This window comes from Lissotriton helveticus, chromosome 5_1 (assembly GCF_964261635.1).
Source record: "Lissotriton helveticus chromosome 5_1, aLisHel1.1, whole genome shotgun sequence".
Taxonomy (NCBI): Eukaryota; Metazoa; Chordata; class Amphibia; order Caudata; family Salamandridae; genus Lissotriton; species Lissotriton helveticus.
This window is the reverse complement of record NC_136065.1, coordinates 1,549,675,694-1,549,694,050: the sequence shown is the minus strand read 5'-3', so window position 1 is coordinate 1,549,694,050 and position 18,357 is coordinate 1,549,675,694. Positions and strand designations below refer to the sequence as shown.

At 46.4% G+C, this 18,357-nt stretch overlaps 1 protein-coding gene across 1 annotated transcript; it reads right to left on the bottom strand.

Annotated features, from left to right (window-relative positions):
• Nucleotides 1-5,590: 5,590 nt before the first annotated feature.
• Nucleotides 5,591-6,473, bottom strand: TMEM81 (transmembrane protein 81). The gene has a single exon (XM_078640563.1). The coding sequence runs from the start codon at nt 6,380-6,382 to the stop codon at nt 5,591-5,593; it is 792 nt and encodes a 263-aa protein (XP_078496689.1). The 5' UTR covers nt 6,383-6,473.
• Between the last annotated feature and the right edge of the window lie 11,884 nt (nt 6,474-18,357).

Below are 18,357 nucleotides of genomic sequence, written 5' to 3'. Positions count from 1 at the left end.
GCTCCTGAGCTGCGGGTTGCTGCTGAGTTTGAAGCCCTGCGCTGGATGCATGACAATGTGGAAGAATGTGACAACTGCGCAGGTTGAATCAATGTCCTAGCTCCCGCCTCTCCCGCTGCTATGGGTTTTTAGGATTTAGTCCAGTGTACTACACGGCCCCGCTATTTGTGGATTCCTGGTCCGGCCCCAGGCTGCCCAGGCGCCCCCATGCAGCACCTGGCTTTTGTGTTTAGTCAGTTCTCCCTGGGGGAACCAGACGAGCGGGGTCTCCAGAGCTACCACAAGCCACACCCTACCTAGTAGGGCCACTTCTATGGTACCGCCCGGTACCAGGGGTTGGCAATATTGGCCCTCTGTAACAAAATCGGCCGAAATTGACCCTCACAAACTGCTCGGCTGCAGTACCCCTCACCCCAGGGGGGGGCAGCTAAGCAGTGTACCAGGGCCGGTTTCTGTTCCCAGTCTGGCCCTGCCGCCCAGGCACAGTCTTAGCCACCACCGACTAAGGGTGGTGCTCTCGCAGTCCCCTCTGGCCCCAGTGCTTACCGCCAATTGAAGCACTCCCTGGTCTGCCTGCAGTCTGCCACAATCAGCGTACATACTACAGCCCACGTTTCGTTGCAGCCCTTGGGTCAGATAAATCCAGGTAGTGTAGACTCTGCTTCAGGGTTCTGCCGAAATCCGTCACTGTCCCAACCAGTTGTGAAGTACCCAGTGACAATTGTTCCGGCTTGCAGAGGAGAAAGCCCGGGGGGGGATGGGGGGGGGGGGGGCGGGGTGTATTTGCGGTAATTGCTGACCTGGCCGGGTGGTACGAGCTGCTGGTCAGAGGCACTGGTGGGGCAAACGGGGAGAGCAGGTGTGAGGTGGAATGTCCTTGCTATGCTTTCCCTGTCAGCTGTGCCCTGGCTCCTTTGTGGTCCATTGGGGCAACCACTCGACCTCCCGTTAGGGTGACCAGAATTTTAAAGCCAAAAACCGGGACATTTCACAAAAATAGAAGAAGGACTACTATTTTACTGCTAATGAGCAAAGGGAATGACATCGCTCCTCAGCAGAAAATTACAGAATAGTAAGTAAGAACATAAAATGCAATTTTTAAACCCAGTAGTTTGCCTGTTAATTAAATTGCTTTTTTGAAACAATTGCTAACTGGCCCAAGCTTTGTAAAACATAAAAAGTACCTCCACCGTTTTCAGTCAACCTGTCCCTGTCTAAAAACCGGGACATAAGCTACATTTTTAGGTCTCGGCTTAAGCGTAAGACTGCGCAGCAGTCTCGCGCAGCCGGAATTTTATGTTTTGCAGTACTGGGCTTTAGCCCGCCTCTCTCTTCCATTGGCTAGCTCCATAAATGGAGGCTAGCCATTGGAAGAGAGATGTGTCAATCTTAGCGGGAGCAGATTCGTGGGCGTTTCTGTTGTTTTTTTAAGTCCCGCCCATTTTTTCTCCGTCATTCGGAGGTGGGCGTTTACTTTTTTTTTTTTGCCGGCGCTTTTGTTTGGCCATTTCCCCCGACCGCCGCCGGAAGAAGTCGCTGCACAGCAGGTCCGCAACAGTAATGGCCGCCGTGAGGGCATCCCTAGATCACATCGCGATCTACTGGGCCCCGAGCCGTAGATCACACAGTAAGGACGGACTCCCGCTCTGCGTCATCTCCCGCTGATCCGCTCTGCACTTCGGCTGGGTACGTCCCGCACTTGGGGACCGTATTGCCGCTTGCACCCCTCTCAGCCGCTCTCCCCTTCAGGATCGAGGCGTAGGCAGAGCCAGGACCGGCACCCAAAACTCAACGCCGACCCAAGTGACCCGTGACCTGCCCAGCCTCGAGCCGCAGCTCGCCTCACCCCCTGGGAAAGCACCGCGACTTGGGACAACCATCCTCAACGCCGTCCGCCTCGAAGATCCCTAGGACGCCACAGTATAGGTACAGCGCGCTGTGCCTTCAAAGTAGACTGTATGCGACGTAAGTTATTTGTGAAGGGAACCGTACGCTGAAGGTACGCTCCACCCGTGCCACAGACCGTGCGCCTGTGATGAGAAGAACCGTTCGCTGAAGGTACGCTCTACCCTTACCACAGACTGTGCCTGTGAAAGGGAACTGTACGCTGCGCTCTTTCAAGGACCTGTATGCCTCACACCTCCTATTTCCAAGGATTAAAGGCTGTGCGCATCGTAGTGCTGCTTCCAAGCCTGAAGCGTACGCTGAGAATTGTAGCTGCCGGCAATCTTATCAGTCCACTGGGACTGTCAGGCAGATTTGGCCCCACACAGGTCCCCCCTCGACCCCCCTGACCGTCGTTGTGCTCTAGTCCCCCCACCCCCTTGACCCTCGTTGTGCTCGTGTCCCCCTACTCCCCTGACCCTCGTTGCGCTTGTTTCCCCTCCCCACCCCCTGACCCTCGTTGCGCTCGTTTCCCTCCCCACCCCCCTGACCCTCGTTGCACTCGTACCCCCCCCCGACCCTCGTTGCGCTTGTTTCCCGAGGAAAGAAACTCATTGCCTGCACATTCAAAACGCACTTTTTATCTCCTTGCTGTTCCCACCCATGAGGTGCCGCGGGATACTCGCTTCCCGCCTGTGTAGGCTTACACATTTAGCACGTACTTGCTACTGCAAGCTGATTGCATTGTAAATCTGCAACACAGTTGCTGCTGCAGCCCCAGCAGTGTGGGAACATTATGCCCAAGACCGTTGTGGGAACCATTTCCCATGTGAGCCTGGCTACCCTAAAATCCCTTGTTAATGCTCAGAGAAAAGTAAGAAAATAATCTAGCGCTTCATACTGTGCTTGTACCCGCAACTAAAACAAGTGCTAAAATTAGGCTTAGTTTGAACTGCCAGTTTCCAACAGCAAGCCTTTGACTCACTGAGCCATGCCCGTGATGTCACTTTAAACCTGGAACCCCCAATAGGTACATCGCGAGCAACCAGTAGCTCGCAGACAGTCTTGGAGAAGCTCCCCTGCTTTGTCAGGTTAGTTTACAGTATGTAACTGCACGGCCCAAAAAGATGACAGGCCTGCTACTTGAAAGAAGCCTTAAATAAACAAATACATCACATCAGATAACACAGCCTGAAGAAATATATATATCCATGAGAGCTTTATTTCCTTAAAGTCAATGGCAGTAAAATATTTGGTAGAGAGATGCATCACATTTAATTCTGTTTCTTTCACGTTCTTTTGCAGCTTGTTTTTCTTTTTCAATATTTACTATTCTGTTTGTTGTTCTTTTCTTCCCTCCTTCTATCCTCGTTTTCTGTTCCCTGCCTCTTCCATCTTCCTCTTCTCTATTTACTTACATCGCACCTCACCTTTGTTCCTTCTTTCCTTTCTTTTCCTTGGTCGTTCTTTCTACCCTCCCGATGACCCGGAGAAATTCTACTTTTCCAACAGTGAGACAGTAAATGCTCACAGGAGCTTTTTAAATTAGCACAAACATTCACCAAACCTCAGGGCAGCAACTCATCGATGACCTGCACACAGAAATTGGGCTAACGTCTATATCCAAAAGTCCATAAAAAACCTGAGCAGAATATCGCCAAGCACATTTTCTTACCCCATGCTGGACAGCTGTATCTGGTCAACCAACACAGGACATGGAAATGGTCACGGTCAACAACTGTAAATTCACATCAGCGGATCCCCAAATGATGCCCCCCCCCCCCGTTCCTTAAGGGACACACACTGGGAAAAGAGAAAGGTGACCCCTGCGCACACCTGATGACCAACCTCATGACTAGATTAATCAACGACAGCCTCAGTGAAGGAGAAGTCCGCAGCAGCCTCAAGGACTTCTGCATCACAACTCAGCTAAAATAAACAAAACAAAACCCCAGACTTCAACAATGCTCCGATTCACAAGTCATGCATCAACCCTGGTCGAGACTTCTACTTGAGCTCTTGAATGAGGCACTGAGCATGCTACTTGGTCTCTCAGCCGCATTCAACACTGTAAACCACAAAATTCAACCCCAAATTACAAACATCGGCCATCCTTAATGGTGGGTCCTCCCGCACAACAGAGGCTGCAGGTGTTCACATCATGTCCTGTGCAGGATAAATATTCCACATTTTGCTTTTCGATTAGACTGTCCCATTCCCATGACATGCATTATTGTAGTGAACAGAGGTAGCTTGCCTGCTGTGAAAGGGATCCTATAAAAACAGCATCAGAGCCAACTGAGCTATGAATGCTTTTCGGAATACAAGGCTATTCTTTCTGAGGAGGCTGCTCTGCCAGGTTGAAATATGCTTTGCCATTACCTGGGCTTGGTGGCAAGGTTGTTGCATTAACAAACACACTTTTAAATGTTGGAGACATTCTGAAGCTCAACTGTGATTTGTACTGAATAGAGCCTTTGAGTTCGGGTGAAGCAGCTCTGGAAGGTTTATAGCGCTGAGAGCCCGAGGGAGGCACTGACAGGTAGGGGCACACGGTGTGGGGCTGTGTGTGTGTGTGTGTGTAGCTATTTGTGGGTGGCTCTGTGTGGGTGGCTGTGTGTGTGTGTGGGTGACTCTATGTGAATGAATAGCTTTTTTGTAGGTGGCTATGTGTGGGTGGCTCTGTGTGTGTGGGTGGCTCTGTGTGTGTGGGTGGGTGGCTCTATGTGAATGAATAGCTTTTTTGTAGGTGGCTATGTGTGGGTGGCTCTGTGTGTGTGTGTGTGTGGGTGGCACTGTGTGTGTGTAGGTGGCTCCGTGAGTGTGTGGGTGGCTCTGTATGTGTGTGTGGGTGGCTCTGTGTGGGTGCAAATGCAATAGGTCTCGCATTTGCGAGCGATTAAGCTATTGGCATTGTAAATGACAATGCCATTTATTTATATTTTAAAAACAAAAACAAAAATAATGTCATGAGCAATGCCAATAGCTCTAACTTTAACAATGCCGAGACCATTGCATTGTAAATGCTTGTTTTAAATCTGCCGGGACAACTGTTGGAAAATCGGGATGCCTGGTCACCCTACCTCCCGTACAAGCTGTGGTAAGCAGTGAGGTGGCAAGGGGAGGAGGGAAAGGCAGCAGGAGCAGTGAGACGGCCTCCCGTGGCTCACACTAACCTCTCTCTTCCTTCCGTGACCTCAGCAAAACCTGCCGCAGACAAACGCGAAGCCCTGGGCGGGAGTGAGCGGGAGTGAGCAGGAGTACGCGGGAACGGGTGCTCCCGTGGGCTCCCGAGAGCTCCTCCTGAAGCTCAGCAAACCCTCAGCCTCCGATGGACTCCCACAGCACCCGCTACTGCTAGGCTCTGCTGCTCTCCCGTCTCCGTCCTGTTCCGGAGAAATGTCAAGGATCAGCTAATAGAAAGGAAGCTGGAGTGATGAGGCACTCGCATAACATTCTAATATACTGATTTGGCCCCAGACACCTGTAAAACAATATGAACATTAGGATGCACACCTGATTTTAGAGACTGTATAAATTAAAAAGCATGTTAACATCCCTACAAATAATAGTAATAATAGGTGCTGTACGGATCAACATTTCGCATATTATGCCACTTTTCTCCTTTTTGTCTGTATATTTTTTTTATTAAAAAATTTAAAATTCGGTACCAATGTTAAGTGAAACAAAATTAAATTGTAACCTCTCATTTCTCATCACGTCTAATTTTTCTCTTCTTCAGGAACTTGTAAAAAGACCGCAAGGTGACCCAAACAACGGCAGAGGCCACTAGCCCGCTACCAATCCCCACCACCCCGATGAAGATCATTCGATGCTCATACGTCCAGTCGACATCCAAGTGTTTCTCAATGAAGTCTAGGATAAAGTTATCTGGGACCGCCTCTAACTCCTTCAGCTCCTGTTTGGTGGTGTGGAACTTGTCAAAGTTCAGTTGCACCATTGACTCCGAGATGATCTTCAGACCAAAATAGACCCTTTTAACAAATTTGGAGGTTTTGAGCTGCAAGACATCGCACCGGTACGTGCCAGCGTTGGCCTCCTTGGTTGCGTTGAATCGGATAATGAAGTCTGGGGTCCTGTAGACTCTAAAGAGCGCATCAAGTGTGGTGATGAGGCCATAGGCGTACCTCCAGGTGTAGAGAAAGGACTGCAGGCCTATGCCAACTGTGTCACTGGAGAAGCAGTTGATCTGAAAGGGAGCACCAGTGGGGATGGTGAATGTTTGCAGGCCACAGTCCCAGCTGACCATACATTCTTCTCGGCGCGTCTCGCACTCAGTCTCAGATCCATCTGGCTTGACCAGGCACCACTCCTGCTCCTTGACTCCCAGTCCACAGCTAACGCTGCATCCGCTGCTCTTCACCACCACCTTTGCCTCAGCACTCAAGAGCTCAGGTGGGAAGGTAACCGTGGTCTCATCAGCGTTGATAGCAAAAATGATTACTCCAAAAATGACACAGCTTCTTAGGGGCTCCATGCATTGCACAACAGGGAAAAATGTATTTCTCCTGACACGTGGAAGAGTCTGGTCTGCTGCCAGACCTAAGCAGCTTTCTTTAGAGGCAGTCTTTCAGAATGTTCTGTCTTTGGTTCCCGATGAAAGGAGAGCCTAGAGTTGAAACATTCAGCAGAGAAGACATAGTCAGGTCAGACAGGGACATATGATGGTGATGTGTTGCTTGACAGTAATTTCTTAAATAAACGTTTCTAGAGAAAATTGAAGAAATATTATTTACTGCTTTGTTGAAAAAGGGCTATTATCAGCTTACCAAGATCTTAGAATGGGCTTATAGCCCACCCATTGCTTACCATTGGTTCCATTTAATTGTCTTGCTTCATTTTTGATGACCTGTCTTGTCCATCATCTATTTGTCCCTCCCCTGGAGCATAGCCTTTTCAGTTGAGTCTTTCCACTACTCACTTTTAGGCAACTACTTTTTTCTTTTGGCCTAAAGATTTACTTGTGCACCTCCCCCTTGATCTCTTGTTGCCTCTCATCTCTGTGCTTCCCTCCCCCTCACACTTCATGCCACTTTCTCTTGCCACATGCTTCTCTCCCTTTCCTGTGCTCAGTGTTGCACTCACTCCCTTGTGTGCTCCTCCCTCAATCCCAGTTCTTCCACAGTCCCGGTCCCATTTCTCCCCCAGCTCCTTATCCCTTGTGTGCTACTTTTCATCTAACCCTGCCCACTCCCCATTGATTCTCTCCCCCACCCACTCCTCTGTTGCCACTAGAGTCCCCTCCTTTCCAAAAGAAGAATATTGTTAATTTGTTGTTGTTGGGTTAAGAGTCTGCAAAGGCCTGGACATGATACTAAATAGGACTGTAAACAAAGCTGTAAGCACTCATTTGTAACATGACTTCTCTGCCTTTGTTTCCTTTGTTCGTCGTGGATCATTAAAGCAGAACTAAAACACATTTAGAAGTTATTTCAATGTATATTTGCAGTTTGAAATATGTACAGTACAAGGCTTACAATACTTGCTTTATCTGATTTTGCTTATTTTCTTACCACCAGCCAGGGCATTAAAATACTGGTGTTGCTTGTAGAAAACCAGTCAAGTGGAAACCTTAGTTGCCCCCCCCCCACCCTGTAGTCCTATATTTTAAAATCATTTTTGAAACTTTTAAACTTAAAAAGTGCTTTCATGTACCATTTTTTGTTTACATTCATTTACTGATCCATTTTGGATTGGTAAATTAAAAAAAAGAGAAACTCGCATAATTTGATAAGAGTGCATGTAAGGTCAGGCACAGGCTTGTGTAATGATGCATGAATGTGTGCATACAAAAGGAAGCGGCTGCCAGCGTCCTCATCATGACACTGTTGTTCTTCTTTTGTTCATGAACAAAAGGCAGTGACCGAGCCAGTGGGTCTCAAAGGCGAGACCTAATGGCTTTCAATGCTTGTCATCTATAGTGTGGCAGTGAGATGTACACCTTTCATTCTGAATAACATAGACCAAATCTGACATATGTATGCAGCTCTCGCAGCCAATTCTGAGGAAGCACTTCCTTTCTAATGTGGCAGTTCAAGTTTTCATGTAATTGGGAATTTAGATTGAGGGCCAGATTTAGCAATATATTCACGAAATGCAACAAGCCAACTTGCTGTGCTGCATGAAAGGGAGAGGGCAGAAATGTACCAATTTTACCAATCTATGGCGCATTCCTGCTCTCTGACTGCGCTGGTGCACAATCCGCCACTCAGCGCCAATGCAGGCACTCTTGCACCGTGGTGCAAGGGTGCGGCTATTGCAGGTAGGATTGTTTCTGTGCAGGAAGGAATGCTTCCCGCACAAAAAGAATTTTGAGGCTTTTTCCACTTTCTAAGTGTGCTACAAAATGCAGCATACTTAGAGGAAACAACAAGGAGAAATAAATATGTTTCTCCTCATTGCACCTTACCTGGGGATGTGTAACATTTTGATGCATTCAATGGTAAACAAGTCTTGGTAAATCCAGCAATGTGCCAAACTACATAAGTGGATGCATGGGAATACCTACACTCCAACCACAGAATGCCTCCTCAGGGCACAGTAACACCAGTTAACGACTTATGCTGCCTTGCAGTACTCCAGATTTACCAAGCAACGCAGGGCCAAGCAATGTGACCTTGCATTGCTTGGTAAATCTGACTTTAGTTTTGCGTTGCCTTTGCGACGCCAGGCATGACGCAAGGGCAATGCAATACTATGAAAAATCTGATCCTTAATGTGGCTAATTTAGTCCAATCCTGCAGGGACACCTTGTAACTGGAAGTTGCATCTTTGAGCTGAAAGTTCTGCTGTACACCAGGAGGTCCAGCATCAAGCATGAACATACCAAGGGGCAGACTTACAAGCCCCTTGCGCCACTTTTGCATCATTTTTAACATGGGAAAAGTGACGCAAAAGTGGCGCAAGGGGCTTGTAAATAAGCCCCCAAGTGTAGAGCCTACAGCTCTCTGACACATCATAACAGGAAGTCTCGACTCCGACCAGGAAGTATTGGATGCAGGACAATGGCAGCTTCCTGCTCTGTAATCCACTCTTTTTTTTCCAGATATGTGCATCGCAGTACTAGTTTTAGGAAGAAAATGGCCCTGTTAAATGAAATAGGGGGTAGGACTGGGGGGCTCCAAGAACAAATGATTTCTAATGTAGAGGACCCTTACAGAACAATACAGAACAATGTGTGCATCAGCGGAGCAGATACATTCCTTAAACATACTTCTCGATTTCATTTTTATTACTCACAGGAATCTCGAAACGAATGCAAACAGCATCGAGTTTAATAACTCTTCGTTCACATAGTAAGCAGGTCTCAACACACATGCCACAGTGACACCTCTCGACTGCTCCACGCGTTACACCCCGAACCACTGCATTAAAAAGGTACAGTACTGATCCTCCGAACTAGTAACAATTCCCAAATAATTCGTGTGTGCCTGCCTGACACCTCGCTTCCTCCCAGCATTCCGAGTGTTGTTTAAACGGCGGATGCTGTTGAGGGTCCAAGCACAAACGGCTGCAAATATGCAATTTCTATTAAACCAGCCTGAACAGGAAAGCAGGAACCTCCAGTCCCTTAAATTTTCCAATTAAACCTAAAAAGAAATATACAGTATAACCAAATTCGCCAAGACTATAGATCAAAAAGTATTTTGTGCAAATAGCCCTCACATTTCAATGAGGCCGATAGAACTCTGTAGCGCCTTCATAAAGATGTTATTAAAGTGCTCACAGATAGTTACCGCCCAATCCGAGGCTCCCCGGAGTGTCTCCAAGGAAAGGCAGATGGCACAGCTGGGGGGCCGAGCCGCGGCTGCTGATCAAGGGGCCAGTGATTGTTGACAAGCTATGACACCGCTGTCATCAGCAGCGATCCCCGCTTATGACATCTCAGTCACATCCTCTAGTGGGGGTCCTCCGATACTGGCCATCTCCTCTCCCAGGCAGGAAGGGCTGCTCGGTGGGCATCCCTCATCCTGGGGTTGACATCGTTCCTGCACTGGGGACCGGCTTTGATGAGAACGGAGTTAAAAACCCCGTGTCTGATATCTGAATAAGCGCGGTGCCAGGGAGAATAATGTAGGGGTGTAACACAGCCCCTGCGGCGTGGAGGGGAGTCAACCCTTTAGAGGGGCCCCATGCTACCCCAGGCCAATGAATACCTACGACATATGGGAGTCTTGGGGACTCCACATTTGGGGGGGGGGGGGGGGGGCAAAGGGAGGTGTCATCGTTTTACGTTCCCATTTACTCTTCCACTTCAGGTGCACTTGGGAAAGAATAGAACCACTTCTGTGAAATGTGGCCTCGTCTTCCTCACCACGTCTCACTTTTAACTCCCTTGTTCTTATCCTCCTCCCTTCTACTTATCACTCTGAAGCAGCTTAAATAGAGTGTCAGAACGCTATGATGCCACCAAACTCTGTTCAACGCCCACATAGCCCCACTTGCCAGCATCATCCATGCCCACGGAATCAACAACCCCTCCTCTGCGGATGACACCCAGTTCTCACTCTCCCTCTCCCATGGGACACTAAGCACTCAGACCAGTTTCTCCACCTGCGTGGCTGAAGTCACCAGATGGATGAAAACCACTCCCTCAAGCTCAACACAGACAAGATGAAAGTAGTGATCTTTGGCAAATAAAGGAATATGCATTTTAGGATTATTTTTGTGCAGGAAGGTGCCCTTTCCAGTACAAAAACAATCCTGCATGCAACACAGGCACCCTTGGATGGTGCAAGGGTGCCTGCTTTGGCGCTAGTCAGCCAAATCGGCACCAAAACAGATACAAAGACAGCAATGCGCAATATTCTTGGTGCATTACCCATGTCACGCAGCGTAGCAGGGTGACTTGGGCTGCGTTGCATTACTTTCCCATAAATATGGGCCTAAATATTGATAATCCTGTTTTTGATGCTACTGGGTGCTGCTCATGTTTATATGTTATGAAAGGTGCTTCTGATGTGAGGTTCTGTAAAATCTGCCTTGTCCTGTGATATTATGGTTCCATCACGATTTTGGTGATGTTGCACCGTATTTAGCAAGTACGACTAATGTGGAGTGAATTCGTCATGTTAACTAGCGAGTTCATTACGTATTCAGAGACTTTGTTTCGAATATGGGTTCCATTTTGTCTTTACCTCCATTTTGTCTTGCCCTCACGTAGGCCTGTGAAGTAGGCCCAACGAACAAGTGGCCTGCCCTTCTGAGTTCGTGCATATATTAACTTGGGTTTTTCTGACTCTGAATGAACTGCAGTGAGAGTGACCCTTTTCACCTGAAACCGACCTTTTGCAGAACCAGTTTCACTAGCTGATCGTTGTCTGAAATTGGCAATCACTGTTCAGGACCTCGTTAACCTTAGTTTCCTTGCACATATCTTATCCTAATCATCATCTAAATTGTTTCTTTCCTTACGACTTTTCATTACATGGGTAGTGCTTTCAATTATGGGTTTGTCCGGCTTGTGGGAATTGAATTTGGGACAGTCCTAATAATTAACTTTTGGGTTGGGTTACTGTAAATTGGGTTTTTTGTTAATGTGATACTCAGTTAGAAAATGTGTCCTATTGGTCAGAATTTGGTGCAGCGGGTGTACATTTATAATGAGAATATTGGGGCAGATTTATGAGGCACTTGCGCCACGTTTACGCCGCTGTTGCGTCACGCAAGGCGGCGTAAACGTGGGGCATCCCTACAAACGATTTACAACGTGACGCATCTAGGCAGATGCGTCACGTTGTAAAGCCCTGCGCCGCTTGTGGGCGTTCCGGCGCAGGGTGGGCGTTCCGGGGCAGGTGCGCCTCGCAAAAGTGGCTGAGTGAAATCTATAAGATTTCACTCAGTCATTTTCAGGCCAATGCTGCGTCAAAAGCCTGCGCCTGCTTGAAGCAGGCGTAGGTCTTGACGCAGCATTGTTAAGATGGGGCACCCCCGAGCCTTGCTGGAGCTGCGTCGCGATTGCGACGCAACTCCAGCAATGCGCCACCTTTACGGCACAGATGCGTCACGCATCTGTGCGTTTTTGCCCCATGGTGCGCCGCATTATAAATGCGGCGCACCATGGGTGGCGGAGCTGTGGCGCACTGTGGCGCACATTAACTGGCGCATCCCTGGGGATGCGCCAGTTAACATAAATCTGCCCCATTGTGTATAAAAGGTGATGTCTTGCTCTATGAAAATTGAGCAGTTTCTTGAGTTGTACACCGTGTTGTATTGCTGGGATTTCTGCTACTAGCTGCAGCTAATAAATTTGATCTCTGACGCCATCTAGAAGTATTCCGTGTCTCTGTATACCAAGGCAAGGGAACCCAGAGGACTTCGGGCGTGTCCCTGGCGCCGCTGGGTACTTGAAATCCCAGTTCTTCAGTTGGCGCCCAACGTGGGGCGACTTCAGTGGAACCGGTCCAAGCCCGAAGATTGCGAGGAGCCACGTGAGGAAACTCTGGAGGAGGGCCCCCACTTCATCGACCCCTGCATGTCGACGTGGACCGAAGGTCTTTTCTGCGAGGCTTCCCGCTTTCCACCGGCTACGAAGGACTGCTGCCCTGACTGTCGCCTTGTCTTGGACCCTCCGATTGATGTTTGTAAAGCGAGACGATAGACGGTCTTCTGGTGGGGTGACAGATATTTGGTTAAGTATAAGTGGGTCGCTCCCACAACTTTGTTTGGTTCCTTGGTTTTGATTTGGTTGCTGCAGTACCCAAAGCCGAAGGGCTTGTATATTTACGAGTGTATCATTTTTTGATTCCCTTTGAAGTTTGAAACCAGACTAGTGAGCAAGATGCCTGGTCTTGGTAAATTTGGTAGTTGGTTTGTTTGTGGTAGTAACAGGGATTTCCGATACCTCCGGTTGGAACTCCGACTTATGAGCTCTATTCTAAAACACGGAGTGGGCCCTATTACTTATAATGAAGTATGGGTCCGCTACACAAAAAAAGATGGTGTTTTGCAATGGCCCCCACATGGTAGTTTTGAAACAGAGATTTTAGACAATCTAGAAGTTAGGCTATTTAAGAAGAAAGCCCGGCCGGCAATGTTTGACTCTTTCCGCCTTTGGCGTAAGGAAGCCAAACAGCGAGAAATTAAGCAAGCAAAAAGAGATAGGAAAGATAAGAATGTCAGTATTACAAGCTGCTAGGCAGTTTAAGGAAGATGGAGAAGAGCGTGTGAATGAAGTCTCAGATAGGCAGCGTTGTATGGCCATAGATAAATGTTATCCGGCCTTGCCGTCTTCTCCTCCAAAAGTGATTGAAGACCTTGAAAAAGATCCTTTGATCTCTCATTTACTGAGATTGCCACCTCCCTATGTACAGGGTGCTACTGCACCTCCATTACCCCCGGTTGTTCCACCCTTTGTTGTTCAACCTCCTTCTGTTGTTCAGCCACCCGGTGCTCCACAGATGGTTTTGCCTCCTCCTGCGCAACCCATTCTAGGGTCGCCAGCCTTGCTACCAGCTTTGCCTCAAACTCCTTTGCCTTCTGCTTCTGCATCTTCGACTTCTACTGTTCTTGTCCCTACACCTTCTTTGCCTCAGAATACTTATTCTCCTGTTCTTATGTCTACTTCTTCCCCTTCTGCTCGAAAACGAATGACCGAGACTGTTGTTAATTTGTTGTCACCATTGTTTGGGTCACTGAATATGACCCCTGTTTCGGAACGTAAGCAGAGTCGTAGTCAGCTTCCTAGTTCTGAAGAAAGGACAGTGTTGGATTTGTTGGCTCGTAGGTGGATTTTAAATGCTCCGAGGTATGATTTGCCAGCAGTTATGGATGTTTTCTTTCAGTGGGAACCGCCTAAGCAAAGGTATGTTTTTGATGTAATGTGTACTTTTCTGCGTCAGGAATGGGAAGATAATGAGTTGGGTCCGATTCCGCAGGATGTGCTCGATGTTCAGTCGGATTTTGCTAAAGGGATGATAGTGGAATCTGATATTACAGATGCCGTAGAGACAATACTTGCTTTCAGATCTAGACTTTCGCCTCAGACATTGTATAAATCTGATTCCTCTGTTAGGAGGAAAGTGAAACAGTACCCTATGAGAGAAGTTTCTCCTGTATGGAAAGAAGCAGTTCAGGCTAATGTAAACCAGGGTATTCAGGCCGCTCCGGCTCATTTTCAACGAGTATGGGTACATGTCCCTTGGAAGAGAGCAGAGGTCTTGGCACTTAAACAGACCTTACCTGACCCTCGAAAGAATCCTGCTGGTTATTACAAGAAGTTGTCCCAGACAGTTGAAGCACGTATTATGAATTTAGCTGAAATCGATATGTTGATGGGTAATGTCGTCCCTCAACCTTTGTTGGCGAAGATTTGTCATGAGAATCATGCTGCTGAATTAGGTGATACCTGGGCGAATATTGTTGCCGCAGATGGTAGACAGGAGGGAGGTGCTAAACCTGAACCTCTAGTTTCAGAATTACCAGGTAGGATTATTAATTTGATGAAAACGATGATGCCCGCTTTACGAGTGAATTGGGATAAGTTAGCAGCATGTAAGTAGAAGAAAGACGAGAGTGTATCTGATTTCTTCACTAGGTTTGAAGAGACGTTTATTGATCATAGTGGTCAGGATATGAGTACGGAAGGTGGTCAAAGGTTGTTTGTGGATAAATTTGTCTTTAATTTGCTTCCCGAACTTTCTAATAAGTTAAAAGACTCTGAGAGTTTATGGGCTGTTTCTTCGTCGGCCCAGATATTGGCTACTGCACAATATTACGAGAATAGGGATAAAGATGAAACGGATAAAGTGGAGAAGAAAACTAAAGAGTTAAAGACGAAAGTTCTTTTGCAGCAAGCTTATACGCCTCGTCAGAATCAGCCTCAGTTTCAGCAACCTCCACAATTTCAAAGATTGTTACAGAAGCCTGAGCCTCATGTTCAGCGATTCTTCCCTGGCCCTAATCAGTGTGCTTATTGCAGAGAGGAAGGTCATTACAAGAATAGTTCCCCGGCTTTGTTACAGCGTGCGAATGGTGTATCGGGTCAGAGAGGTCGTGGTAGTTTTCAGCAAGCTCCTAGGGGTAGGGGACGTGGTGTGTTTCCCCAGAATGAGCGTTCCTCTTCCCTACAGACTTCTGCAAATTATTTTGACAGACAGAATGTTCAGAGCGGTCAGTCTGCCCAGTACTATGTTGAGGATTACTAGGTCGAAGGTGAGAGTTCTGGTTATAATGATAACTAGGACAGCCAAGGACAAAGTGAGGGAGTAGTGTCAGTTCCAGTAGATCAGAGTGGACCTTATGTTGAAGTGATTACATCAGGTGTGGTAGAACCTTTTCTTTTGGATACTGGTGCGATGAAGAGTTCTATTATGCACTCTAAACTTCCTGGCGCACCTTTGTCTGGCTTGACCAATGTTTCAGTAGGATTTTCAGGCGCTCCAGTTCGTAATCCGGTTTCTAGTCCTTTGTCCCTTACCATTGGCCCTTGTGAATTGGAAGCTCCACTTATTTTAACGACTGGTTGTGGTGAGAATCTGTTGGGTTTGGACTTGCTGAAAAGATTGTATGCGACATTGCATTGTTCTCCTTCAGGAGTACAACTTACCCTCGGTAAGAAAGTGATTTCTCCAATGTATTTGTCTAAGGATTGTTTGCCACTGGAATTGCGTTCGCTTCCTGATACACTTTGGGCCACAGGTCCAAATGATGTTGGTCTTTTGCAGATTCCTCCGTATGTTGTTACCCTTAAGTCGAATGCTAGGCTACCTCGTATTCCACAATACAAGATTTCGAGCGATGGTGAGACAGCTCTATTAGCGATTGTCTATGATCTGGTTGAGAAGGGTGTAGTTGAAGAAACGAGAGGTAATGTGTGTAACCGTCTTGTTTTGCCCGTCCTTAAACGTACTGATGCTTCTCAGCCACCTGTGTACAGGTTTGTGATCGACCTTCGAGAGGCCAATAAGATAGTCGTGCCACAGTTTCCTGGGGTACCTGATATCACTGCTTTGTTGACTTTGATTCCTGCTTCGACAGCTTGGTTTTCTGTCATCGATTTGAAGAATGCTTTCTTCAGTATTCCTATTGCTGAGGAGAGCAGGGATATTTTTGGCTTCTCATTAGGAGGCCGAAGCTTCCGGTTTAAGAGAGCTCCCCAAGGTTATTGTGAAAGTCCCTCCATCTACAGTCAGGCGTTGAAAACTCAGCTTGACGGTTTTGTGTTACCTGAAGCAAACAAATAGGTCAGGAGAGCACAATCCTATAAAGTAGCTGCGTATAAACTGATATAATATACAGTCAAAGTCACATGTAGTTGTGAATGAGGTCAGAAACTTCTCAGGCGTAATGGCACGAAAGGAAGAATAAAGTCCAGATTTTTTGGATCTTCTTATTCTTTATTAATTATCAACGTGACTCTCAAGTTCATAAAACAACAGCTGACACGTGTATCGTCTGTACTCAGAGTAAGTACAAAGACTTTTTCAAGGCTGTAAAGACATGATAAAAAATATATACATTAAAAAGAGTACTTGATTAAACATAAGTCAAAGTACAACAATCGAAAGGGCCTAAACCAACATAAATGTGAATACTAATGAGGAAAGAAGTGTGTAGTAGTGCAACCAGAGAGGTGAAAAGAGAACCAATAAGAAGTCAAGTGGATTAATGCTTAGAATTGTAGAGGCAGCCTAAAAAACGAATAAAGTAAGAAGTGACAATAGAAATTAAAATAATGAAAGAAAACCACAAATGAACGGTGACTCAAGAATGAGCCCCCAGTATAGACGACGAGGAATGTGAAAGAAGTCAACACCCCAGAAGTGAACTAAAGTATTCGTGCATATAGTAACCATTATCCACCAGGTATGAGAAACCACATATGTCTAAAGGTAGACTGACCAATATAAGGTAGCGTAGTTCGACACAAATAGTGTCAGTCAGTCTGAAGGGAACAATAAATTACGTGATCCTGGAGAAAAAGGAGAAATGGTATATGCATAGAGGTTATTACAGAGTCAAACGACATAAAAAAGGATAGAAATATGCAGAAACAATGATTGAAACATTTCCAGGCCATTAATGATACTGATCATAGACCGGTAAGAGAGACATAATTGTCTAATTCCAAATCTCACCAGCAAAAAAACCCGAAAAGAACCCCAATCCGCAGTGTCCGTCTATGTGGACCGAATAGTTGGGCAGCAAGGTAGGTACCGGTATGAGGTTAATCTCCCAAGGTTTCTGTGACACAAAAGAAATAACACATAAAAGGAATCCAAAATCATAGAGAAAATAGGGTTCCTAAACCCAGCTGGCATTTTTAAAACTCACTATTTGACATAATAGGAACCTGGTTACAATTAACGAGTCTCACCTAGTGCGGAGAAACGTGGAAATGTCCATGCAGTCCAGCTATACACAATAATTCAGTGAAAAGCGAAGGGAGCAAATAAAGTATTTCTGAAACACAATATAAAACATAACTATGTAAGACAGTGATATGAATACAAAGCTAATGGTTGATGTGACATATGGTCAGCCTAAAAGAACCAGACACTCACCCCTGACCAGACCAATGAAATCACACCTGGTCAAAAGAATTGTCAATAGTAGAAACTGTGCTGCCTGAATAGAATGAAAATGGATAAAATGAGGAGACAGAACGAAAATCCAAGGGGAATCATACACATGCCTATAACAAGCTATGGAAGACGGTGTCCACAAAATACTATGAGCTTCTAGATAAGCATGCTACATACGTAGAACCTGCCCTGTTACTGAAAGTGGGAGCAACATTCACATCATGTAGAAAACCTCATGTTGTCACAAATGCGAGAATAAAAAGAGGGAGCCTAATTTGAAAAGGTTTAAAATATGCATACCCCACACGTCCTAGGTTAAGTCATTATGAGAAACCACATCTGTTAATGGTTTTTCAGGATCGGATTAAACGTGTCTCTCAAACTTAGATAGGTATCACCGGCGTGCTAAAACAAATGGGAGATAATAGCAGGTCAGAAAATAAGAATAAATTAATTAAACCATACGTGAAACTGAAAGCCTCATTGAAGGCAACTCTATCTTACCTAAACAATAACTCGTGAGCTGGATCAGACTATACAAAGTGAAGAAAGGGTAAAGTATCAATAAAAATTGTAGATAGTCACTCTCACTAAGATACATTCATGCATATGAACACATATACCAACTACATTTGTAGCGATATGTGTGTGACACTGTCATGTAAACACTTATTCCGCGCTTACCGTAATGAAGAAGCAGGCACCACATGATAATGGCACTTCCATAAGCGGCAGAGTCCCGTAAAGCACCCGAATATATACTGGGTTGTAGTGTGACGCCATTCGGAAAGCCGGCGTTTCCCCGTCGCGTGATAGAAATAACAATAGAAAAGGGACTGTAGGCTCCTACTAGTAACGAACCATGCACTGTTATGACAGATGTATCTGCCATCTTGGAGTGTCCAAATCAATATATTAACGCTGGCGT